Genomic DNA, 27,831 nt, shown 5'->3' with positions numbered 1-27,831 from the left:
ATAGTCAATTAGAAAAAGAAGCCTTAGCTCTTGTGTTCGGCGTTAAAAAATTCCATTACTACGTATATGCAAGGCATTTTGTTTTGATCACGGACCACAAGCCTTTGGCTACACTTTTTGGTCCCAAAAATGGCATACCAGCAATTGCCGCCGCAAGACTACAACGATGGGTGGTTGGTTTGTCGGCCTATTCCTTCTCGTTAAAGTTTCAGCCTTCTGCAGGGAACGCTGACGCAGATTGCTTGCCTAGGCTGCCAATAACAGAGCCGACGGTCAATGAGCAGGAAGAATCTTTTTATGACCTACGCTTCGACACTATGCCGATCAACAGCAATGATATTGCGCGTGAAACTTCATGGGATGCTACTTTGCATACTGTGACTCATCATATCCTTTCAGGCTGGCCGCGAAGTGTCCTGGATGAAATCAAACCATTCTTTCATAGAAGACTAGAACTGTCCATACATCGAGGATGCATTTGCTGGGAATGCGCGTACTTGTTCCCGAAAAATTCCGCACATTCATTTTGGAAGAGTTACACCAAGGTCATCCAGGTGTTGTTCGCATCAAAGAACTAGGAAGGAGCTATGTTTGGTGGCCTACTATCGACAGTGACATAGAGCGTTTCACCGTGTCTTGCACTGCTTGCGCGTCTAATCGCAATCTGCCGCCTAAAGCACCCTTGCATCCTTGGGCATGGCCTACGCGCCCTTGGCAATGGTTGCATGTCGATTTTGCTGGCCCGATAAACGGAGTGACGTACCTCGTGGTGGTTGATGCACATTCAAAATGGCCAGAAGTGTTTCCAATGCGGGCAACCACCACTGAAGCAACCATTTCATGCCTACATGAACTGTTTTGCAGATTCGGATTTTCTGAGACTGTGTCCAACAACGGCACTCAGTTCACTTCTGCAGATTCCCAGGAGTACCTGCAGCGGGTAGGAACCAGACACGTGAGAACAGCCCCATATCATCCCAGCAGCATCGGTCTGGCAGAATGTTTCGTCCAGATGCTGAAGGGTGCAATTCGGAAGTCCAGCTGACCCACATCACCGTCGGAGCTTGCAGACTTCCTCCTGTCATACTACAACACCACGCAAGCGACTACTGCAGAGGCACCCTCTCTTTTGCTGTTGGGGAGGCGCCTCAGGACTAGGCTAGACCTCGTCAGGCTCAGGCTCTCTGTTGAGGAGCGGGTCGCTCACAAACAGTTTCAGGACACCAGTCGCCGCAGGTATCGTGCGACTACGTTCAGCGAAGGAGACTTCGTGCGTGTCCGCAATTTTTGCCGAGGACCAAGGTGGTTCAACACTACCGTTCTTGCCCACAGCGGTCCAGTGTTGTATCATGTTAGCATTGTGACCCCCAGGGGTGTGTGTGAGTGGGTGTGTCACCGTAATCACATCGTACGTGCTCCGGACTCTGACGACATCGTGATCACAGCCACCAATTTCCACTATGAAGATGACGTCACAGCCGGCACTAGCACTAGCAGCCCCATTGAGCCTGTGGAACAGTCGACGACCACCCAGAGCAACTGCCGAACAGGGTCGCCGCTACCCACTACGTCAGCGCGGACCTCCCGACCGCTACAGCACCTAATCCTACTTCGGGAGAGTAAATAAGTGTGGGGGAGACGATATGTCGCACGTCTAAGCGACAAGGCGTCACAGCTATGCATGCGCCGTGGCAGTGGCGCCAACGTTATCACTCTGTGGTTGCGCTTAAAAGCGCCGGCATTCAAGCTGGTGCGTGCTTTCGTTCCTGTGATATAGAACCAGGCAGTTCGCCCGCTGTTGTTAAGTTGATGGCTAAATAAAGTCGTATTGTTTCGCTCAACCGTTGCGCTCTCCTTCTGTCAGACCACGACACTTCCTCTCCGCACATTCTGCTCTCATCGATTGTTCCGCCAGCACTCTCTGCCTTGACCTGCCCGTTCTGGATCCAGAACCACACCCCAGTAGCCTCAGTTCCGTCGACTTCGTTTGCTTGCCACCTTCGGCACTGACTTACGTTGACTTAGTGTCATCCCCACCAGTCCCTGACAGTAACTACATCGCGGCTCCTATGCAAGACATCCTAGTTACACACAGGATCACAGTACCTCATACAGTTTTATATATTACGGCGAATTGTGTCTGCCTGCCAGTGGTCAATATTGGCTTGACGACACAAGTGCTGCCACGTGGGATGTCTCTGGCCCAGCTTTGCTCATTCGAGAATCACTCAGTAGCATCTATTGGAGTAGACGACAATTCAGCTGATCCTCCTCTACCATCACAGTCGGGAACTTGTACCATCGGCAAGTTACAGAAAATGATTGTGCCCAAAATGCCGTCGACCACGCTCATGAGCTCTACCACATTCTGTTTTCCTACCACAATATCTTTTACTTCAACGATCGTCCTTTGGCCCAAAATACAGATGTTAAACATCGCATTAATACCGGTGATACCCCTCCTATTCATCCCGCCCTGTATCGAGTGTCGCCGGCTGAGCATCAAGTTATTCACGCAGAAGTTCGCAAAATGCTTGCCAAGAACATTACTGAACCGTCATGGGCGTAACCTGTTGTACTGGTAAAAAAGAAGGATGGCTCATGGCGCTTTTGCGTGGATTATCGGCACCTTAACAGGGTTACTAAAAAGGACGTGTATCCCCTACCTCGGATTGATGACGCCCTTGACTGCCTCCACGGTGCTCGCTACTTCTCCGCTACTGACCTTTGCTCCGGCTACTGGCAGATTGCCATGGACGATCTCAACTGCGAGAAGACAGTTTTTGTAACACCAGATGGTCTTTATGAATTCAAAGTGATGCTGTTCGGTCTTTGTAACACTCCTGCCACTTTTGAATGAATGATGGACTTCCTTCTTCACAGTTTCAAATGGTCCACACACCTGTGCTACTTGGACGACGTTATAGTATTCTCCCCAACGTTCGCTATGCACCTCGAGCGCCTCTCAGCAATCCTGGACGATTTTCGTCGAGCCGGTCTGCAACTCAATGCATCGAAGTGCCGATTCGGCCGTTGCTAGATTACCGTTCTTGGGCATCTCGTTGATGCGAACAGAGTGCAACCGGACCCAGGCAAGATCCATGCTGTTACGCACTACCCTGTTCCGAAGTGTGTCAAGGATGTGCGCCGCTTCATCGGCCTTTGTTCGTACTTCCGCCGTTTCGTGAAAAATTTCGTGGCCATAGCACGACCACTAACCGAGCTTTTGAAAAAAGGCGCCCCTTTCCAGTGGGGCAATAACGAGGCCTCTGCATGCAGGCCTCTAATCGACCTTCTCGCAATGCCTCTCGTTCTGGCCCATTTCGATCCTTCTGCACCTACCGAAGTCCGTACTGATGACAGCGGTCACGGAATTGGCGCAGTACTGGCCGAATGCCAGCGTGGCAACGACCGTGTTATCGCTTACGCCAGCAGGCTCCTCTCACCCTCGGAGCGCAACTATTCCATCACTGAGCGTGAGTGTCTGGCCCTAGTTTGGGCGGTTGCAAAGTTCCGCCCATACTCATATGGCCAACCCATTTCCGTCGTCACAAACCATCCCGCACTTTGCTAGTTATGCTTACTGAAAGATCATGCAGGAAGACTTGGTCGCTGGGCCTTACGCCTCCAAGAATATTCGATACTGTCACCTACAAATCTGGCCGACTACACAAGGACGCTGACTACCTGTCTCACTACCCGGTATACGAGCCTGACGTCGCCGATAGTAGTACCGCCAATGGCATTTTCTCTGTGTATGCCTTTGCTAACATCGCCGATGAGCAGTACTGAGATCTATCGCTGCGCGCACTCATAGAGCATCTGCGCTCTACACCTACCGACGCATCCGTTTGCCGATGTCCTTCAGGGCGGCTATCTGTACCGAAGGAACTTCCTCCCTGACGGATCTGATCTTCTTGTCGTGCCAAAACCTCTACGACAGACTGTGCTCTTTGAGATGCATGATGCACCCACTGCAGGACATCTTGGGGTAACTCGCACGTACGACCGCGCCCGCGCCGCTTCTATTGGCCTGTTCTCGCTCGCTCCGTCCGACGCTATGTTGCTGCCTGTGATCCCTGCCAGCGTCGGAAAACACCTCAGGTGCTACTTGCTGGTCATCTCCAGCCGATCACCATCCCTGTGGAACCGTTCTTTCCTGTTGGATTAGACCTCCTCGGTCCCTTTCCCACGTCACGCTTTGGGAACAAATGGGTAGCTGTCGCCACTGATTACGCCACCCGATATGCTATCACGCGGGCTCTCCCTACCAGTTGCTCCAGTGACGTCGCGGACTTTCTCTTGCGTGACATTATCTTACTTCATGGCGCTCCGCAACAGCTGCTTACTGACCGTGGTCGTAACTTCCTCTTGAAAGTTATCACCAACATTGTGCATTCCTCCTCCACTCAACACAAGCTGACTACCTCATACCATCCTCAAACCAATGGCCTGACAGAGCAGTTAAACTGTACTCTTACCGATATGCTGTCCAAGTACGTTTTAAAGGACCACCATGACTGGGACATTGCCCTTCCTTACGTCACATTTGCGTACATTCCTTCCGGCACGACACCGCCGGATTTTCTCCATTTTATCTACTCTACGGTCGCGAACCGACCTTGCCCCTTGACACGGCACTTTGTCCTGCTACGATCTCAACAAGCAAGTATGCGCGCGACGCCATCGCCCTCACCGACCATGCACACCAGCTTGCCCTTGCTCGACTGACAGCCTCGCAAACCACTCAGCAGCGTCAGTACAACGCCCGCCACCGTGACGTACAGTTTTCGCCTGGTGCGCTCGTGCTCCTGTGGTCGCCCTCTCGTCACGTCAAACTTTCAGAAAAACTCATTTCGCGATACACAGGGCCCTGCACATGCTCCGCCAGGTGAGGCCTGTGGCGTACGAAATTGCTCCTGTGTGTTCAAGCTCGTCCTCTGCTCTGGCATCTAGTGATCCCGTGCACGTCAGTAGGCTCAAGGCCTACTACACTGCTTCCGAGTCCGGCCTTTAGTCGCTCCGGGACGGCGCTTTTGCTACCGGGGGTAGTGCTACAGAACAGTATTTACAATGAGAAAGAGGCGAGCAGCGAGAAGACGACGATGACGATTGGAGGCTAGCGCAGGCTGCTGTCTATTGGCCAAGTGCGGCGTATTCCCTTGTAAATATACTTGTACATAGCTTTTCGTCTGCATCTTCCTACGTAACAATATTATATGAGCAAACATAGAATTATAAAGTAACAATTTAACCTTGGGTGGAAGTACTTGCCGAAATTTAATTAGTATACCACAGGCCCTTGCCAAACATTTTGCCACATGATCGACATGTGTGTTCCCGTTCATGTGCAGATCAAAAATCACACCCATGTCTTGACCTCCTGTACAAGTTCTACATTTTCTGATCCTAAGTATAGACTGAGGTTACGATTTACTAGGTTTTGCACAGGTGTAAACAAAAGTTTCAGTTTTGGAGGCATTAATTTCTAAGCTATTTATGTTAGTTCATTCCAGTAACGTTTGTAATGTAATATTCACTAAGCAAGTTAGTTTGTCAACGTTAGTAGACTGGAAAAAGAGGGAAGTCTCATCTGCATACACGACTCATTTGGCACATTTATTCAACCTGGTTATGTTATTTTCGTAAATATTATATAGCAGTGGCCCCAGTATGCTACCCTGCGGAACTCCAGAAGTTATCTGTAACAAAGACGAATGATTTCCATAAATTACAATGCACTGCTTTCTATGCTTTAAGCATGAGTCTAAAAGGTCAGAATCCATAATGTTCAAGTTGAATGGCTAATATTTTATTATTTATTCTATCAAATGCCTTCAAAAAATCAATATATTTGCCTAGGGTCAGAAGTTTATTTTCGTAACCCTTTAGAATAATTTCTTTCCGAGTTAATAACCCTAGTTCGGTTGACATACTGCAGCAAAAATGAAACTCCTGTGGAGATAGTAAAGAGCGTTTTTCACGAAAAGATGAAACTCGTTTGCATATAATTTTTTTCCAAACCTTTGGAGATGACAGGTAATATAGATATCAGCCTGTAATTTGAGAAGTTATTCCTGTCATCGGGTTTAAATATTACAGCTTCTCTGGCGCGTTGCATATTTTCAGGAAAAGTACCCGTGGATAGACAAATGTTAAAGATAAATGAAAGTACTGGTAAAAAGATAACAAGGATAAATTTAATAGGCCTAATTTCTATTTCATCAATATCACGAGCTCTGCCATGTTTTAGGAATGTGAAAGTGGAGTATATTTCTTCAGGAGTTGTTGGTTCTAAGAATGTTGTTTGCGAGTTTGAAGTACCAAACAATGGTTTTACTGTATCATGTAGTACATCAGATTTTGGTGAGATTAGAGTTGTAAAGTCTAACACAAGTGTTCTAACATAAGCATTTAGGAATTATTTCAACAGAAAATCTTTCTTGGTCTAACTACATTGAACATGTAAACAAGAAAGCTCTTAAATATTTAGACGATGAGCAAAACGTGAACAAGGTGAATGCAGGAGCCAACGTTTTGACAAGTGGACTTGTCTTCTTCAAGGCGACATATGCATATGTGGATATGTTGCCTTGAAGAAGACAAGTCCACTTGTCGAAACGTTGGCTCCTGCATTCACCTTGTTCACGTTTTGCTCGTCTTGAATTTCCATCTCCCGCATTCCCCGTCCTTTCTCTTAAATAATTAGGTTACACAGGATGAACTTGAACTAAAGCCTCACGTGATACTATGCTGCCTGTTTATAAGACTAACTTGCCCCGTTCTTGAATACATCTCTGTGGTTTGGTGCCCATACAAACAGTGTGAAATAAGTTCACTTGAATATGCCAGGGGGGGGGGGGGGGGGGAATGCCCGAAGTAATTTTGTAGCAATTTTTGGATAAGGGAGAAGTTTATTCTGGAGCAGACTAATTTGATTTTGGAGGAGTCTGGAGCATGTCAATTATAATTTAAAGCACTCACGTGACTAAGTGGGGTAAGAGTCACTAAACCTTGAATTCTACAGCACTAGGGAAAGTCACTAAACCTTGAATTTTACGGCACTAGGGAAAGTGGCTGCTAAGAAGTAGCCACTTTCCCACTATTTTTGTACTAAGTGCTAGTGAAGTGAATGGAGGCACTTCCCAATGGAAGTCGTGGAGAAGCTAGACTTAATAGACACCACAGCAGTTTATTGAAAAACATTTCTGGGTGATGTAACAGCACCAACAAGCTCACACCAAGATTGTACATGTGACTGAGTTCACTTTGCCACTCACTACAAGCTCTGCAACATTGGGAGTTCACATTGAGTGATCGGGTGTGTGTGCCCCCTGAATAAACTAGAAGTAGCAAGATTTCTCCCCCTCTCCTTCTGCAAGCCCCCTTGCTGTTCACACCCTTAGTTTGCACTTTTTGATCATGGTGGTCATACTTCATAGCACTAACGATTGCTGCAACATCAGGATTCGCAATCACAGCAATAGTAGGGCTGCTCACTATGATCAACAGCTACTGCTATGGCACTGGCGCGTGTACAAAAACAATGTGGGCAGAAAAGGTGCAGCTGATAATGGGCTTGTCTATGCTGAAACGGTGCCAACACAATCACGTAACTGAGGCCACTGCACTAACACCGAGGTGCGGACAAGCCCCGGACCTTGGCATTTAGCATTAATATTTCTAACAGAGATTCGGCAGGCAATGGACACTGGAAATCTTGATGGTGCATCATTTATTGACCTTTCTAAAGCGTTCATTTCGCTTGTTCATAACATACTTCTGCTAAATTGGACTCTACTGGTATAACTAGCCCAGCACTGCGATTATTATGTAACTATTTGAGAGATAGAGAATATACTGTATCAATATCTAGCACTTACACCCTAAAACAACACTGTCGTATCGCAAGGATCCATATTAGGACCTCTCGTTTTTATTATACAGCAATGACCTCTCACAGTGCCTAAAGTCATCTTACTGCATCCTTTACACCGCTGGCACTACTATTTTCTCCTCAGAAAAAAAGTCTTGATTTATTAATGTGCAAGCTCAACCACGAAATCACAAACACTTTGACCTGGTGCCAGCTAAACAGATTACCCATTAATACTAAAAAATCTAACTTCATCATTTTCTCAGCTACACAAAAGCTTATCCCAGGGCCTCCATCACTAGCCTTTGCTTCCAGCACACTTTATCTTACTGACAGTGCGGTGTTTCTTGGCATCATATAGACAAACACCTAAAATTTGATGAGCATGTTTTATCCTTAGCAAAGAAGGCAGGTTATGGGATTAGAATATTAATTAAAGTTTGCAATTATTTTAATGTGAAGACAGTCATCTCCATTTACTATGCTTTTATTCATACACATATTAATTATTGCATATCACCATGAGGGAACACATATCCCAAACATTTATCCACAGTGCAGCATACCAACGACCAAGCAATTTGCATCATCACACGTAGCAGCCGCACATGAGAAGCATCTCCATTGCTCAGCTCTAACGGTATTTTATCATTACAGAAACTACATAGATACTCACTTGGAATACTTGTTCATAAATCTCTTAACAAAAAGCTGCTATTCCCTATAATAATAACTGTCAGTATCCGCACTCCACGTCTACCCGATTCGCTTCTATGAACAGCTATTTACTACCAAAACTTAGAACTAATTACGGTATATTTACTACAAATTTTTCAGCCACACTACTTTGGAACTCATTACCGGGTCAAGTTAGGATACTCTCTCATTTTTGCACATTCAAATTAAACCTCCGAAATATTTGCAGTAAATATAACCAATTTATCATTACCATTATATTAATAATTGTTTTGTGTTATTAAATTATTTTACAGTGTTAGCTAGTGACTCATTTATTACGGCACCTCGTGTGTTTGCATATAGTTGTTTTGTATTTACATACCCTACTCATTTCTAGTGGGACACGAGGTCGCGGGATCGAATCCCGGCCACGGCGGCCGCATTTCGATGGGGGCGAAATGCGAAAACACCCGTGTGCTTAGATTTAGGTGCACGTTAAAGAACCCCAGGTGGTCAAAATTTCCGGAGTCCTCCACTACGGCGTGCCTCATAATCAGAAAGTGGTTTTGGCACGTAAAACCCCAAATATTATTATATTTCTAGTGGGAGGTCCCCTGTACACTCTGTCGACTATAGGACCTCCCTTTGTAAGTATAATCCCCAGTTGTAACCTTATTATTATACACAATAAAGAACCCTTATTAAACTATCCATTTTCTCATCTACCCTCCCACGCTGGCTCGGGAGGCAAACTAAAAGAATGCCGCTACGTGTGCTTTCATTCGGGGGCCTAATTGGGTGCGGCTGCTGGCGCCCCCTGGTGGCGGCAATAAAAAAGCAACTTTTAAAAGACCTCAAAGACCAGCCACAGAACGTCCTGTGCTGCACCCGTGACAGCTGTTTTGGCACAGCATGGCACAATTTTCGTCATTTTTCTGCTTTCACTGCAGTTTGGAGCAGCAATTTGCATGAGTACCAAAATGGGATTATTGGCACAGGATTCACTCCTGATTTGTGCAAAGAAAGTCTATTGCCTTCATCTGCCATTGCAGTGAGTTTTTCGACAAAGGCACTGCATTCGCTGAAACCTCCAAAGTTTCTGCATGTCATCATTAGCGGTGCCTCTGGCTTTTCTGGCAGCAGTTATTAGCTTAAGAAAACTCTACGTGTAGTTTCCGTGCTTTGAATAACTTTTTTGCTCATACTAACACATTCAAACAGTTTTTTCCACCTGCAATGTAACACCGAAATTTTTTCAGTAATAATTGTTCCTTGCCATCAAATGAGTCATTAGTTGCCATAGGAGAGTATTTTTCGAATATCTAGATAGCTCTGCCTGCATTTTTAAATATAACTTGTTGCTTTATTTTGCTTGTGTTCCCTTGCCCATGTTAAGTGCTTTTAAATTGTTAACTTACGTTTGCCTTGTTTATGTTCATTTACTTCCCACTCCTGCTATAGCCCTATAACAGGGCTGCAGTATGGGTAAATGTATAAAATAAAATAGACTGTTCCTAACTTGTACAACTCAACTCAAAGCAAATCAACACATATTTACCTGAATCTATGGCATTTCTAGCAATCTAACTTATGGCACCTATAACTCAAGAAATAATGTGTTATTTTTCTCTTGAAATATGTAAGCCAGCAGCTCAACACACAATGTGCAAAATGTTTTCAAGCAAACATGTCATTATCCTACATTTTGCACTCGAATGTGGTGCACAGAAATTAGCAGAAGTGTTGTTTGCTCTTTACCAGTCGACTGTAATGTAAGAAAGACAATCAGGTGTTCCTGTGAGGGAACCAATAATTTCTGTATGATGTACAACATGTAGTTATACATCGTTTTGTGGAAGAGAGCAGATGTTTGTTTTAATGCAATAAAGAAATTTGTTGGCGAAATATGCTTTCACTGGTTATACTGTTGATTAGCACCGTAATTATGGTGAATATATAGGAAAATAAAAATCCCAGCTGTTTTTAAGATAGACATAAGATCTGTTCAATTCGCCTACGCCACTTGAACTAGTTCACGAGGTGCTGGACCCTGCCCTCCGCTTCAGTGGTGCATTAATGGCACCGTCTGGTCCGCGCCATTCATTTCAAAAGGTGCAGCAAAGGTGCAGGGCTAGTTCACACTTTTGCTGCTACCCCTCTGTTGTCAGTGCCGACTAGCACAGACGTGCAGGTGCAAAGCAGCAGCACAGCCGACAATGCAGCACAGAAGCGCGACTGTCGTTAAAACCCTGCTGATGCGTGTTTGCTGTGCCTGTGCAATTGCGGAGTGAATTTATGCCTCAGAAGCCAATCATACCAGCAGTTCAAGACCCTCAAACTTATGCGCTTGATGCCATATTAGACGGATAAAACATAACACCTGCACCGCATTTCCACCTCCGCATTCGTTTAGAGTGCCACTTCGTGCCTGCGCCGCAGAAATCGAGCTGTACAATTTCCTAACTTCTCATGCGCCCCCATGAACTAGTTTAGAGTGGTACAGGCAAATTGAATGGAACTATAGTGTAGGCCAGCAGTGTTCCAAGAGCTAAAGAGAAGTGAACCACAAACTCTCAGAATAACAAAAAGGTGTTCTTTCTGCTTATGTCACTCTTAAAACTTGTATAAAAATAAATAAATAAATAAATGAGAACTGCACGGTACAGCTTAAATATCGATGATATAGTTTAGTGAATCAAGGATGCCATCGAAGTTTTAAGAAACTTGTAATAAATAGAGTTGCAAGAAATTGCACTCAATTTTAAATTTATAGCACCAATGTTTCTAAGTTTTTCATTGTTTGCGACATTTCTTGCAGGTTCTTGCAAGTTTTAACACTCCTATTCCAAAGCATTTTCTTGTAATGCATTAAATCGAATTAATTTTGCGTTTGTCTTTTGTTAGATTGCTGTATGCCTCATGTATGCTCCTGTACTGCCTTGTAAAGGGGACCGTGGGCTCTAGTCAAGCTGTTCAGCAGCTTTCACCCACGACCCCTCCATCGCTTTCATGGAAATAAAGCTTATTATTATTATTAGTATTATTATCCTTGCTTGATCCCATTCTAACAAGCCATCAATGCTGATGTCTGTAGAGTCTTTAGTAGCGTCTGACAGTATTTCCATGCAGACTTGGTCCCAAGCTTTATATTCGTAGTGCAGCATATTCTGCATATTCTGATATGAAGTCTACAGCTTCTTGCATAATCAGCCAGAGCTGCCAAGAGGATTAGACAGGCAAGTGCTCTTTGGCAAGCCAGTCGGGATGAATTATGCACCGAAAAAAGCTTGAAAAATGCTACTGAGACCGATAATACCTATGAAGTGAAGTTAATTTCATCATAAGGTGAACATGAATTAAATAGCACTGAGTTTTATGTTACTGTGCCTTCCAAACTAAACCACAGTGTGCGCAACACGCATGCTGCAATTCGTACCAATAGGCAGAAAGTTCCGAAGCCTACTTGCAAACACATGCATATTCTGCATATTCTGATATGAAGTCTACAGCTTCTTGCATAATCAGCCAGAGCTGCCAAGAGGATTAGACAGGCAAGTGCTCTTTAACAAGCCAGTCAGGATGAATTATGCACCGAAAAAAGCTTAAAAAATGCTACTGAGATCGATAATACCTATGTAGTGAAGTTAATTTCATCATAAGGTGAACATGGATTAAATAGCACTGAGTTTTATGTTACTGTGCCTTCCAAACTAAACCACAGTGTGCGCAACACACATGCTGCAACTCATACCAATAGGCAGAAAGTTCCGAAGCCTACTTGCAAACACATTAGAGCATAGATCAAGGCATACCAGGCCAAGTAGTCAGCGTTTAGATTACAAACGCACTAGTGCGTGTTGTGTAAGTCACTGAAATGGATCGGACAGCACTGACCTAATGGGCACCCATTTACGAGAGCTTTAGGAAATTGCTCTTTCTGCTGCTGTACAGCTGAAGGCTACTCATGTCCGCATGCTCAAGTGATCAAACATGGAAATATTCATTCTGTGGAGTTGCAAAGTATCTACACACAATAAACCAACATTATTAACAAAACCACTCTACCGGTATATCCCATTATTTAAAATTTTTCACGTATCAACTGCAGTGCATGCACAAGTGCAGTGGCCCAGGATTTCGGTTAGTATGAAGCAGGAAATCGACACAAAACTCTACAGTGCAGCCAATGCATTGATCCTTTGCATTTCTTCATATTAATCTGGAGAGGCAAGAAATGCTGTCATTGTCACTAAAGCCAAAGATGGCAGCTCCTTTTTCTGATCCGCATCATGTGGCTATGACCAGTGAAGAAAGCAGTTGCTCACATGTGTCAGAAGAATTTTTCCGTTGTCATGACCCCACTATAAAGCACAGATGTGTTTCAGTAAATGTTTTATGCAACTAGTGCAGGGCATGTACGGCCCTACTATGGCTCTGAGTGCCTCTCATCTTTTAATGAGATACTGCTTATAATAAATTTCCTGTCCTGATGATTCTGTTATGACGAGGGTTCATCGTATATCATTTTTGTTGCAAGATCCTGAATGTGGCAGGGAGCCACATTCCTCCTCTAGGAAGATACCAGGCAGGTCGTTGCCTCGCCCATTCTTGCCAGTGTTGCTCACTACACAATGCATGGGCCTCCTATGAATGCATGTACACATGCACTTGACGTAGTAGTTCTGCGGAAACCCGCAAGGTGGAGAGAAGTAATGAATAAAGGGAAAATAAAGGAATAAAGGGAATTGCCTTTGTAGCAATTGCTACAAAGGCACTTGTAGCAATTGCTACCAACGGGTGGATGTCTCATTTTCCCTTTATTCATTACTTCTCTCCACCTTGCGGGTTTCCGCAGAACTACTACGTCAAACTCTTGCCTTTGCTTCGTGTTGTCGACAAATTCGACTTCGCCCTGCCATCTGCTCAGATGGTAGAGCGGCTGCCCCGGAAAGGCGGTGGTCCCGGGTTCGAGTCCTGGACCAGGACGAATTTTTCTTCAACTATGAGGCTTTTCTTTCGAGGAACCCGTATGGGTTTCCTTTGTAGCAATTGCTACGAACGGGTGGATGTCTCATTTTCCCTTTATTCACACATGCACTTCCTGGCGGAACAGCTTCTCTTCCAAAAGCTGTTCATGGTACATATGTTCTCTTAGTAATGAATTGCTTCATAAGTGTAACCATTTCCTTGCACAAATTTTTCTTATCACTAGTTTTTAACACTTGTATTTGCAGCTCTCCTTCTTTTGCACTGTCCAGGTGCGCTCTTCGTGTCACCTATTTTAACGATGGTCTAGTTGAGCTGTGCTATAATCAATGACCTAATGAACACTGTTAAGACCGATTTAGATACAGTACTTTCTGCAAGCTAACTGTAGTGCAATGACCTGCTAATCTACTTTAGAAATTTTCATTGTTAGGTACTTGAACAATACCACAGACTTCATAAATGTGCTATGTAGGTGAATAAACTTATTTTGATACAAAACTTGTCTCTGTGCTGCCCAACCACCTAATGCTTCAACATCTTTCAGGCCAGTGATTTGTGTTAAAAGCCGTCTGTCACATCCACAGCATAGTTGGTGAGGAGAGGCTTAATGGATGCAATAATATAGATATCAGTTGTACAAGCTTGTCTCGGTGCTACCTTCATGCCCACAATAAAGTCTATAACAGCACAAGGGACGCTACTTTCAACACACATGGCCACTTGGCAGCAGCAACCGTGGCACACACACAAAAAAAAAACGCTGCTAAGCCGTACTTTTTGGTTGCGCAGATTGGAGCACGGTCATCGGCAAGCACCGATTTTCACCACTGTTGTGGTGAAAAGCATTCAAGTACCTTGGCACGTGGATTTCACGCGCACCAGCACCACCAATCAACATCACCGACGACACCTGGTGACATCTGACAGCGCTACCATTGAACTGGATCGCTCCGTGACGCTACCAGCGCTATAAAAGAGGATCTGCCTGGCCCCGCGCTTCACTTGGCAGCAGCAGTTGTGGCACAAGGAAACGCCGCTAAGCTGTACTTTTTGGTTGGGCAAGTTAAGTTAGTCTTTGCTTTTATACAGCATTGCCGCTTCTGTTTTGTCACACCTGCTGCTGCCAAGGTTACTCCTGCAGCTTTTTAGCAATGCCTAGTAATGCAGAACTTGCTTGTGATGTTGACATCCTTCGGAAAGAAATCGCAGAAATGCGAAAAAGTTTGCGCATGATAAACTTGTGTGAAGAATCTAGGGGAAAATGTGACGCCGTGAGCGCCGAGAACAAGACGCTCACAAAAGAAAATGAAATGCTGGCTAAAAGGGTCGCGGACATGGAGTAGTATTCTCGTACAAACAATGTCAAGATCAAGGGTGTGCCGTGCACACAGAGCGAGAACTGTCGCTGTTCTGCAAAAAATCGGTGATAAGATCGGCTGTCCTGTGGCACCATCTGACATAAACATTGTTCATCGCCTCCCTACGAAGAAGGATAAACACATAATTGCATGCCTCTGTTCCCGCACTAAAAAGGCTGAATTTGTAACTCAATCCCAGAAACCATGACTAAACACTACCACTCTCGGCTTCTCCCATCTGCAGAGACCAAGGTCTTTATTAACGACCATTCAACACAAGACAACAAACGTCTCTTTGCTCAAGCCCTCGAACTAAAAAGACAGCACAACTTGAAATTCCTATGAACGGACAGCTGCCGCATCAAAGCACGAAAGACAGAAGGGAGCCACCTGTACGTCATTTCTAGCACACGCGACCTTTTACTAATCGCCTCGTAGCTGTGCAAACCTATTTTAATATCTAATCAAATAAATATTGCAGACAATGTATTATTCTTCAGAAGAACTAAAACGTTCATTAAATAACACCAGGCTCACCATAAATCCCTGATACACTTTAACATATGTAGCCTCCCAAAGAACTATGATAACATGATAGATTTATTTTCTAATCTAAATAACCCTTTCATTATCATCTGCCTCGCAGAAATAATAGTGCGCTGTTTGGTATTCCTGGATACACAATGGAAGTATGTGTCCGTAAGCATGTTCAGTATGGTGGTTCAGTAATTCTCGTCCAAGATAACCAGCCATATCGCCGTCGCCATGGTCTTTCTTTGTCTTGCCCTAACGTTAAATTTGTATTTCTGCAATTTCATAAATTTCTTTCTTCAGCTAACAGTAGAAACAGAATAATTGGATCACTATATCACTCCCCATCATCTTGTTCTGTTACTTTTTGTTTTTCTTCTTGAACATCATTGCAAATGGAAACAAAAATGTTGTTATCCTTGGTGACATAAACATAATTATTACTAACCCATCTGATAGTTATTGCTCCAATTACACCAACTGTTATGCAGGATATGGCCTAGATTCATTAATAACCGTACCCACAAGATGTCCTCCGTCCTGATCTCACTCTAATAGACCATGTATTATCAAACTTACACCTAGAGCAATGTGCTGGCATAGTCACCTTTCGCATAACAGACCACTACTCTGTGTTCGCTCTATTTAAATCCATCAACCCACTGTACCAAAGAAACATAAGAAGAGCTAAGTTTTAAACCACTAAGCTCATTAATCAAATTGCAGAAAACAACTGGAACCTGATTCTTTCTATGACAGACCCAACCCTGGCTTTCCAACAATTTAACAACAAAGTTAGAAGCGTGTGCTGAGAGTGCACAAACCTAACACAGCACACTCGCTGGTTCTCAGCCGCTAGAAACTCCTGGATAACAGGATCCCTCTTATGAAGTATTAGTAAATGTGATAACCTTCATAAAAAAATTAAAATGCCAACCTTTTAATGTAACTTTAAAGTCGCGGTACATAACTTATTCTAATACACTTACCAGACTCCTGAAAGAAGCAAAGCGCTCCTACTTTGAGAAAGCTATTGTTGAACACAAAAATGAAACCCGCAAAACAAGGGATACCATTACGTCCTTTCTTCATCTGTCTTCACCAAACCGCACACTGAACAAACTTATTACAGGAAAAAGGGTAGTAATGGAAGTAATTGATATCGCAAATGAATTCAATGCCTTTTTCTGTTCTATAGACGATCATTCACCAGACAGTATACAACAGCCAGTACTCAGGCAAACCCCTAATCCATTTTACTTGTACCCTATGTCAGCCAAAGAAGGTTCCGATTCAGATGCTAGTTTACAAACTACAGCTCCCAACCTTGACAAGTTACAACCGTCAAAAATCAAACTAATATCATCTCATATCGTCGACGTACAAGCGCGGCATGTTTAAAACAGGTTTCTCCGACAAATTGAAACACAATGAAATAACTCAAATATTCAAGAAAAGGTGACAAAGAACTATTTCAAACTACCGCCCAATCCGCATGCTATCTTTCTTTAGTAAAGTTATTGAGGAACTACTTGTAAACTGCTTAAGAAACTACTTTCACAAATTTAATCTTTTTTCGCCTGAGCAACATGGGTTTCGTAAAGGTTATTCGACTGAAACAGCTATAGCATCATTCACTGACAAAATGAAGCACGCCCTTGGCAACAGCCATATTGTTGACTCAGTTTTCATTGACTTCAGTCAAGTATTTGGCACCATCTGTCATAATACTCTTTCCTACAAATTAGAAGCTCTGGACACTGGTGGCCCAGCTCTTTTGTTCATTTGCAGTTATCTAACAGAACGCAACTTGTAGACTTCAGTGGTTAACTCTCACATACTAAACCAGTCACTAGGGGTGTCCCACAAGGCTCGCTCTTAGGCCCTTTACTTTTCCTCGTGTAAATTAATGATCTGCCTCACTGTTTAACCAGTACTTCATGTATACTATATGCTGATGATGCCACTATACTTAATAATAGCAAATGTATAGATACTGTAATAGATCGACTAAATACCAACCTAGACACTTTACCTGCGTGGTGCACAAATAATAAACTTCACATCAACGCTTCGTAAACACAGTTTATGCTTTTTCATACACATAAACATGTCATCGCGCCCACACCACCACTCATCTTACAAACTCGTATTCTTTCACCTATACATGAAGTTGTGTTGCTTGGTGTCAAACTTGACCTCCGCCTTAAGTTTAACTTGCATGCTGACATGACCTAAAAAAAATTGTCATAGGAATAAGAGTACTAATTTTAACGCACCCGCATTTTTCACAAAACGTAAGAACTTCACTTCATTATGAATTTATACACTACCACTTAGAATACTGCATCCAGTTTGGGAAAACACATATTCCACGCACATCACACATCTGCAACATTTACAAAATCAAGCCTTGAACATCATGAATTTCTCTAGTTACACGCAGTTCTAATTTTCACTTCCTTAAAATACTACCAATATGCTACATGCTCCAGCTCAAACTGGTCTTACTAATATACCGCACAGTAAAGCATGGAATCATTTTAGATACATTCAACATATCTGCTTTTACCAACACTAACTATATGAGATTTTCTTCTAACAACTTTTTAATCCCTAGAATAAACACTAATTAAGGTTTGTTTACTGCCCTTCTTATGGCCATTAAATACTGGAATAAACTACCACCCCACATTAAAGCCTGCCGCACAACATTAACATTCAAGAGAGATACGAAAAATCTTTACTAGCAACACTACTGGCTACGGACTCATTACTATGAACATACATTGTACACAAATTTATTTTACAGTTTTCATTACTTTTGTATTTGCCCAATGTATTGCTTTTATTCTCTATCTCCCATTGCCTTCCTTATTTTTTTTCTTAGAGATTTTAAGTTTTCGCTGCATAGCATATATTTGACTTTTACTTCGCATATTGTAAGCATATTTCTATTCCTAATTATCAGCTAGATTAACCTTGTGTTCTTTGATATATGTCATTCCTATGTTTCCTTAATGTGTCAATTACCACATTTTTATTTACTGATACGCAGCATCTATTTCATTTGCTTCTTTGAGTTTAACTTTAATTATTGTAAATGCCTTTCTTGTATTTCTTTATCTACTTCACTAACTTCATGGAATCTGATGTCTATCACTGCTGTGTTGCCATAATGTATTAATTACTATATTGTTAAATTCCTAATAGGAGGTCCCCTTGACAGTGTTTGTAACTCTGGGACCTCCTCCTGTACTGATGATGAGTGATGAAATAAAAAAAAACTTCGAAATCAACTGCTTGAAGTGGTGCAGTGTCTACAAACTTTTCCAGCCCTAGCAGGATCTTGATTTCTTAGCTGGGTTGGACTGTGTACTCTCGCCTTAGAGGACACTGAGACATCGCAGACATGATGCCTTAAGAATTAGCATGCAGTTTTTGAAAAATAAAACACACTAATTTGAAGAAAGATGAGCCGCACATTAGGGTTTGTTGACTGCCCAGGCAGCCTTTCTTCTGTAATCTCTCCTGCCACACCGGTGTCCAGATGTTAGCTTTGCAGTGCTGAGTGTCACCAAAGGAACAACCAACCCACCTCATCAGCATTTTTTCCAGGCTATGTACGACAGACTTAACATCCCACGTATAAACACAGCATGCACTGTGGCACAAAAATTAATCCAGTGATGCAATTAGGTCACTAGACAATTTGCATGTAAGAACAAATATACTATGAAGGAAGTTTATTGAGGTTTGTAGTGGTAGCCAGTTGTACGATGCACCAAGCATGGTCCCCTAGTTCCAGCCTCTGCTGCGCGCTTGATGCTACCGATGCTGCTGACTCTGCTCTCACGTTCGTTACCTTCCTTACAATGGCCCCGCGGAAATAAACGAGCCATCCTGGCGATTTAGTTTTCTGGAAGGACAGTAGAATGGTGATGTGGCTTGAGACGCTGAACGTGAATGACTTCGAAGTTACGACGTCGCATGTCGGACGGCGGCGTTAGCCGCTCAACCAGGTAATTAATGGGTGTTCTGTCAAGAATGTGGTATGGCCCATCCTACTTCGGAAGGAGTTTCGAAGCGAAACGGAAGAACTAGGTCCCAATTAGAGTGATCAGGTGAGATATACATGGCGAGCATGTCACCAAGAGTTCGATTAAAGCGTTCCGTGGTACTGTTAGTCTGTGGGTGATAAGCAGCGCATTTACGATGAGCAATAGAGCATTCAGCAAGCAGTTCTTCGATGACTTCAGATAAGAAGGTGCGGCCTCTGTGGCTTAAAAGTTATCGTGGACCTCCATGACGAAGGAGAAAACGGCGTAGTATGAAATTGGCGACCTCCTACACTGTAGCATTTGGTAGAGCAACAGTCTCCGCATAAAGTGTTAAGTGGTCTACCGCAACGATTATCCTCCTGTTGCCGGTAGGAGTCAATGGAAGTGGCCCATAGAGACCTATGCCCATGCGATAAAAGGGTCGGGATGGGCATTGTAAAGGCGGGAGTCCACTGACGGAGTTGTGCGGTGGCGCTTTGCAGCGTTGGCACTCATGATAAGAGCGGATGAAGTTTCGAACGAAATTGTACATTCCTCACCAGTAATAGCGGAGTCGAAGTCTTTCGTATGTCTTGAAGACTCCCGCATGGCCACACTGAGGGTCGATGTGGAATGAGGATTCTGATGGCAAGATTCTCAGAATTATAACCAGGTGGCGTCCCTCTGGGGCACAGTTGCATCTATAAAGTAGCTGGTCTCGAATCACAAAATGAGGAACTTGGCGCCGAAGTGTTCGTGATGCTGGAACTTTTGACGTATGCGAGAAAAGGGTAAACAGAGATGCGGTCCAGGGATCACTATACTGTGCAGCAGCGATAGTGTCAAAGTCCAGAGAGGACAACATGCACCGGTGATCGGGATAGCGCGTCAGCGTCAGAGTACTTTCACCCGGAACAATAAACCACGTCATTGTCATACTGTTGAATTCGCAATTCCCAGAGGGCAAGGCGGCCTGATGGGTCTTTTAGCATCGACAGCCAACATAGTGTGTAGTGATCCGTCACTACGTCAAAAGATCGGCCGTATAAATAGGGGCGAAACTTGCCAAGAGCCTACACAATAGCCAAACAATCCTTTTCTGTTACGCTGTAATTGGTCTCCACCTTGGTTAATGTGCAACTCGTGTATGTGACGACGTATTCTGTGTGGCCAGGTTGACGCTGTGCCAACACAGCGCCAAGGCCTACACTGCTTGCATCTGTATGGATTTTGGTTGGTGCTTGAGGGTCAAAATGGCAAAGAATGGGTGGCGTCGTGAGAAGACGGCGCAAAGTTGTGAAGGCGTCGTCACACTCTGGAGACCATGATGAGACATCTCCAGCGCCACCAAGGGGCTGCGTGAGAGGTGATATAATTGACGCAGAGTTTCAAACGAATCACCGGAAGTAAGAGCAGAGGCCGATGAAACTGCGTAGCTTCTTGGGATCCTGCTGAATGCCCTATTTTGACACGACATGGCGTAAAATTGTGAGCTGACGAACAGCAAATTGACACTTCTTCAGGTTAAGTTGCAACCCGACGTTGGTCAAGCAAGCGAGTACGTGCTGGAAGCGAAGCAGGTGCGTTGCGAAATCAAGGGCGAACACGACAATGTTGTCAAGATAGCAAAGACAGATTTTCCATTTGAGGCCACACAGAACAGTATCCATCATTTTTTTGAACATAGCAGGTGCGTTGCAAAGTCCGAAAGGCATGACAGTGAATGCATACAAGCCGTCTGGTGTAACAAAGGCAGTTTTCGGGGGATCGGCCTCCGCCATCGAAACCTGCCAGTAGCCTGACCGCAAATCCAGCGAAGAAAAGAACTCAGCTTCCTGCAAACAGTCCAGAGCATAATCGATGCATGGTAATGGGTAGACGTCCCTCAGCATGATCTTGTTCAACCATCGAAAATCAACACAGAAGCGGATGGGACCATCTTTCTTTGTGACGAGTACCATGAGAGAGGCCCATGGGCTATGTGCAGGTTGAATGATGCCTCGACAGAGCAGGTCATCGACCTGGTTTGCAATGATGCGACGTTCTGTAGCGGACACGCGATATGGTCTTTGTCGCAGCAGTGAGTGAGAGCCAGTGTAAAATGTGATGCTCGACTGTCGGCTCGACTGTCGATGCACGGCCAAGAGATGTTTGTGCAACGTCAAAAGAACAGTGGAAGTGCTGGAAGATTTCGAGAAGTTGAGATTGCTGCGAATGTGTCAGGTTTTCAGCGATGAATGGGCTGAACATACTCAGCCCATTCCACGTCCATGTTGAATTGGGTATGGAGAGAGCATTCAGTTCATGGATGGCAGTAGAAGGCACTTCGTTGAGAACGGAGACAATTCGTGTTGAGTCGACCGTCTCGACGTAACCAAGGCAGTCGCGGCGGAGCAGTGATAGCGGCGATGAAAGATGATTGTAAATGGGCATCGTGCTGATGCCGGAAGTAAGGTCAAGAGCTGCAAAGGGCAAAGGAATCGCTTTTCAGGTAACAAAGTGATGAGAGGGCATGAAGAAAACCGTCCCGTTGGATATAGTACTACACAAGACTGGTACGAATGCTGAAGAGCACGGGGGAATGTGGCTTCTTTCACGACAATTTTAGCGGCAGGATCGGCCGTATCGGCCGGCCATCGACCGAGGTGAGGTCACCAAGTTGGGATAGTACAATCTCAGCCGGAGCGCAATTTATGATGGCTTTGTGGCATGAGAGAAAACCCTATCCAAGAATAACGGCGTGCGAGCACGATGAAAGAACTAGGAACTCAATCATGTATAAAACGTCCTGTATGGTCACACGGGCTGTACAAGCAGCGGTAGGGTGAATTGGTTGAGCCCTCACCGTTCAAAGCAACAGTCCAGACAGAGACATCATCACTTTACGAAGCGAGCGGCAAAACCTACCATCCATAACTGAAATCACAGCACTGGTATCAACGAGGGCGACTGTAGCGACATCTTGGATAACGACATCAAAGACATCAAGCAGGGAAAGGAGGAGGACTTCGGCATGTCGACATTTGTGCAGTTCTTGCCTCGGGAACTGCGTCGTCTAGTTTTCCTCTTCGTTAAAGACAGGTTGTCGACACATAGGGGAAAGCGATCGGTGACGTGGGGAGGGTGACTGGAGGCGTTTGAAGCGAGGACGGCAATCAGTCTGGGAGCGAGCTGGTGATGGGTCGAAGGGTCCGTAAGGCGCATTTGGATCAGGCGGGACATAGGGCACTCTTCTATCGTCATCGAACGCCTGCGATCGGCAGCAGCAGAAACTTGCAACATGACCGGGATACCTACATGCTTTGCATGTAGGGCGATTGTGCGGCGCACGCCATGGGTTAGTGACGGCAGTGGTTAAGGCAGTGACAGCAGCGGTGACGGCAGTGGTTAGGACGCCAGGGGACGGGAGGGGGAGGGCAGTGCACAGGCTGCTGGAAGCGACGTATGGACACACTGTGAGTGGCCATTGCAGCAACCGTAGCATAAGTGACCGGTGTAGCCACGGCATCCTGCTGGTGAACAGTCGGCAGCGCGGACTGTTCACCAGTCAGAGAAATGAGACGGCGAAGTGCTGGCAGACCCCTGAGTGACAGACACCAGAGATAGCTGTCACGCAACTTCTTTGCGGACGAAATCCTTCATTTGGGTTATCAGGGAGGCTTGTTCAGGCACGGTGGTCAGGCTGCAGAGTGACGTCGTGTTTGGTGTGGGATGTCGCCTTGTCAGAGCTCGCTGCTTACGTAATTCATCATAGCTCTGGCACAAGCTGATAACGTCCCCAACAGTGCACGGGTCCTTGGCGAGAAGCATCTGGAACGAGTCATCATCGATTCCCTTCATGACCTGCTTGATCTTTTCCACTTCCGTCATGGCAGTCTTCACGTGCCTGCACAAATCGAGAATGTCTTCTATATAGCTGGTGAATGCCTCACCCATGTCCTGTGCACATGTACGCAAACGCTGCTCGACTTGGAGTTTCCTGACGGCCGGTCGGTCAAATACTTCTGTAATCGACATCTTGAACACCGACCCACATTCAGATATCCCTCTCATAATTTCTGAATCAGAGACTGGCCATGCTCGTGAGGTAGAATGATACATAAGCCAGCATGTCCGAGTCATTCCATTTGTTGTGAACGCTCACCCGTTCGTAGGACGACAGCCACTCTTCAACGTCGTTGTCGTCGGTTCCGCTGAAGATGGGAGGCTCCCGCTGGCGAACGGTGCCAGCGCAAGGGACGGGTGGCGATGGAAGAGTCTGCTGGTTGGCGTCCGGCATGGCAGAGGGTAGCGTCCGAGAACGGAGTTCCAGGATGGTAGAGTGGAACGTTACCCCGCACGGCTCCACCACTTATAAAGGAGGTTTATTGGGGTTCGTAGTGACCGCCGGTTCTACGATGCACCGAGCACAGTCCCCGAGCTCGAGCCTCTGCTGCGCGCTTGATGCTGCCGATGCTGCTGACTGCGCGCACGTTCGTCATCTTCCTTACAATAATTTATGGTGTTCAACAATTGATTTCGTGCTGTTTAGCTAGAGCATCTTGCAGTCCTCTGTAAGTTCGAGATGAAAATGTAGGCTCCACTCTATAGAGCAATGGCAAGTACCGTGCAGAACCTAATCCTCCTTAGTAATGGCTTTGAGTCATAGTTCATGTGTGGTAACACAATGGTACCTCACTATATAAGACACATGGCTCCTTTCTGCCTTGATTTTGTTTGCCCAGCTGCACGCAGCAGTAACACGGTTGCAACTAAATGTTACAACAGAGAAAAGTGAAGACAGGCGTAGCACATGTGCCGCTACTACTGCACCATGTAATATGGTAATCGTGCAGCCGATAGCCTCAAGTGTCAGACATCAGCACCCTTCATTGCCATTTCAGCTGCATGTAAGATAGTGCCAAGAGATGGAGAGGCAGCACACATGCAGCAAGTTTTCACGGGCATCTTCTTAGAGGAGGCATTGTGTAACGCATACTTATCAGTTTTTCTTAGTGTTAAATCTGGTTCATGATGGTTTGTAGCTTGCTTGTAGCTTGCTTGTGGCTCACTAGACTAGACAGCCTCAATCTTTACTGTGAAGGGCTAAGCAAAGTGACACGACAGCGTTGTACACCTTTACGAACTGCAGTGCTCATCACTTCCTCCACTGCTTCGCCACACTGACAGCTGCGTAGTGCGCATCTTGATTTTCAACGGCATACACTGAAAGTAAGGAAATTCAATTTTCCGGTGGACTGCCTATTCAGAAAACTCCTGCAGGTATTCACCAGCAAATGGTTCTCCACAGCGATTTGTCGACTATTGAATTCAGGTGTACAGTCATGTTCAATATGAGCTGCAACACAATGCCCGTGCCAAAAGAGGCCCCAAGACTGCATGGCAGTGCCGACATAAGAAAAATAGGAAAACTAAACACCATTCTGATTAGTGGTGTTTATTAAACCAGTTTTAATGCAATTGGCATTCTTAGGACACTTCACACACTTTCTGGCGTCTGTTTCTAACTGTTTTCTCGCCAACCTGGGTCACTGAGTAATCCATGGTAGAGCACTGAGCTGCCGTGTGCTGGGGGAACTGAGTTTGGAATGAACCATCGAAACAACTTGGATCACTGGGCATGTGCCCCTTTCCAAGAGAGATCAAAGAAGATGATTGTTGACATAATGCGATTAGCATTGCACACCATCACATTCATCTGCTCTTGGGAACAAGGCAGGCCACTGGCCATTTGCAGGGACTGCAACACTGTGGGAAGCCCCGAAACGTGCGGTTTCCTGAGGGAGGCATTTGGTGTCGAGCAGGCTTCCCTGTACATGGTTCTCACGGCCAGGAGATCTTCGTCCTAGATTCAGAAACTTTAATCCCCTCAAGTATGCGTCATACTCTCTATCCATCTCCCTCTACTTGCCGCCATCACCGACAAACGGAAAGACGTTGCAGTGTCGCCTACCAGTGCTGTCGCACCAGTCCACACTTAAAATGTATAAAAATGTATAACATGTCTTAAAATGTCTAAAATGTATGTATGTAAACATGACATTACCAGGAAAGCAACCAGATGAGATAATAAGTGCTCCGCACTTGAACATATAACACAGTTACATTACTGTCTTGTACCACCATCATAAGAATCCTCATTAAGTATCATCACTAAGCACACATCCATCGTAACAAAGAATGGGAATCACATTAGCGTCGCCAATCATGTCGGGAAGAATGCAATGCCAATTTTTTCGTTGTCTATGCCACCGCGCAGTTTTGGGGTCTGACCGCGGGCACCGTGCTTTAGCTCATACTGAACGCGACTGTACTACGTTGGCAACCACGCGAGTACAGCGCACCAGGGCTCGTATTTAGGAAACGTGCCGTGCACGATTCTTACTGAAGACGCCATCGTGCCGTTATCACCTCGGTCGCCAATGCGAGTGGCGGGCGCCCAAACAACGGAAAAATACTCATACGCAGGCAACGTCCTGCAAACACGGGCGCAGCTCTATAAGTAGGCTAGTCGCGCCATAGCATGACAACAATTAATGGAAAACAGAGTGCATATATAGCGCGTGAGCGCTCGACATGAGAGCAAAGCAAGTGCAGAGTTGATGCGAATCGCCAAAAGATTGTCTACAAAGTTGTGAAGTAGATCGAAAGTTGTCCCATGTACATGTACCTAATTAACCGATGATGTGCCATGTCCAATCGAGTGTACAGTATTCGATGGTGGATATCACGTCCGCCGTCTTTTTTACCCGCCGTGGTTGCTCAGTGGCTATGGTGTTGGGCTGCTGAGCACGAGGTCGCGGGATCGAATCCCGGCCACGGCGGCCGCATTTCGATGGGGGCGAAATGCGAAAACACCCGTGTGCTTAGATTTAGGTGCACGTTAAAGAACCCCAGGTGGTCAAAATTTCCGGAGTCCTCCACTACGGCGTGCCTCATAATCAGAAAGTGGTTTTGGCACGTAAAACCCCAAATATTATTATATTATTATTAGTATTCGATGTTATAACTCGATCTGACAAACAGTATGGAAACGCTAGTTATCGAGGTGGTGGTAAATTACCTTGCGCAGAAACACAGGTCCTTGAACTTTAGGTGAAGAAATACCTCTAGCAGGAGGCTTTCCGGCAGCTGTTCTATTTCCATTGTGTACGAAGAAATATTGGAAAGAAACAAGAATTAAATTTTGCACTGAGTAAGTGTCGCCAGCCCCCTCACATCCCAACAATACTGGCCGCAGCCATCTTTACGACGCAAGGAGAAGCTTAACGTGGATAGATGATGGCACATGAAACCTCCGTTCCAATGCCTGCTTTAATTATAGATGCCTGCCGCGTAGCTAGTTTTCCCATTGAACCGGAGGTTCCTGTAGTTCAGGGTAGTTGCGGAGACATGGCGCTTGCTGCCGACTCTAGAGGCTTGCCATGCAAAAGGATACATAAACATGCAGGGCGGCAGAAGAAAGGAAAAGTTGGCAGAGATTGAGGAGCAGTTAAATAGAAAGCAAATAGGGGTGTATGCGGTTACATAAACGCACCTTAGCGACTCGGAAGAGCCGCCAGTGATTAATAATAGTGTTCGGGATGGGTGCAAAATAACTAAGTCGGAAAGAAAGGGAGGGGGAGTCGGAATGCTCATCCATAAGGGAGCCAAATGGAAAAGAGTAAATTCACAATGTCAAGAGCACCTTTGGTTATCAGGTACAATGAGTGGCAAAAAACTTGGCTGGGCGTGCGGTATTTGTGGACCGGAAACATAGAGGAAGAAAACTTCCTCCGTGACCGGAAATAATTGCACAGAGAAGAATGAAGAGTTATATAGTGGAATGCATAAGTGGCGATATTAAGGATTTCAGGAATGACGCTGAAATTATCCTATTAGGTGACATGAATGCCTACATACAGGATTTAGATGGCTATACCCAGAACAATGGGAAGTCAATGCTACACATTTGTGGGCAACATAACTTCGTTATCGTGAATACAGGGTCTAATCGTGTGGGAAGTGGGAAACTGGCAATCAACCACTGATTATACTGTCTGATAAAAGAAGGAATTCATGATAAGTTGAGAGAAATGGTCATTGATGAGGAAGGGCATAGGGAGTGGCCGTAAACGTATAATTTTGAAAATGGGATAGGGAAAGAGAGCAAGGCGTGCAAAATGGCCAGTCCAAATTTGAACGCTGAACGAATAACAAATATAGCCACTGGAGTCAAGGAAAAACTTGCCAAATGGACAAGTAAACAGTGGGAATATAGTGAGCTTCCAAGTGTAATAACGCCAGAAATACGGAAAGAGTAACAACATGCTAATTGGAAAGGAGAACAGAAACCTGAAACTTTGTGGAACAGGTAGAT

The 27,831-nt window shown here is 45.0% G+C and overlaps 1 protein-coding gene across 2 annotated transcripts in view; it reads right to left on the bottom strand.

The window, feature by feature from the left end:
- Positions 1-26,743, bottom strand: part of LOC142576665 (F-box/LRR-repeat protein 12-like) — a 95,675-nt gene extending 68,932 nt beyond the window's left edge. Inside the window, exon 1 of one of the 2 annotated variants that reach the window (XM_075686891.1) lies at positions 26,536-26,743. In XM_075686891.1, the coding sequence (XP_075543006.1) occupies positions 26,536-26,618 (83 nt within the window). In that variant the 5' untranslated portion in view covers positions 26,619-26,743. The remainder of the gene's footprint in view (positions 1-26,535) is intronic. The other variant, XM_075686894.1, reaches the window with a different exon arrangement.
- Between the last annotated feature and the right edge of the window lie 1,088 nt (positions 26,744-27,831).

Source organism: Dermacentor variabilis, chromosome 3, assembly GCF_050947875.1.
Source record: "Dermacentor variabilis isolate Ectoservices chromosome 3, ASM5094787v1, whole genome shotgun sequence".
In the NCBI taxonomy this organism is placed as follows: Eukaryota; Metazoa; Arthropoda; class Arachnida; order Ixodida; family Ixodidae; genus Dermacentor; species Dermacentor variabilis.
This window is presented reverse-complemented; position numbering and strand designations above follow the sequence as displayed.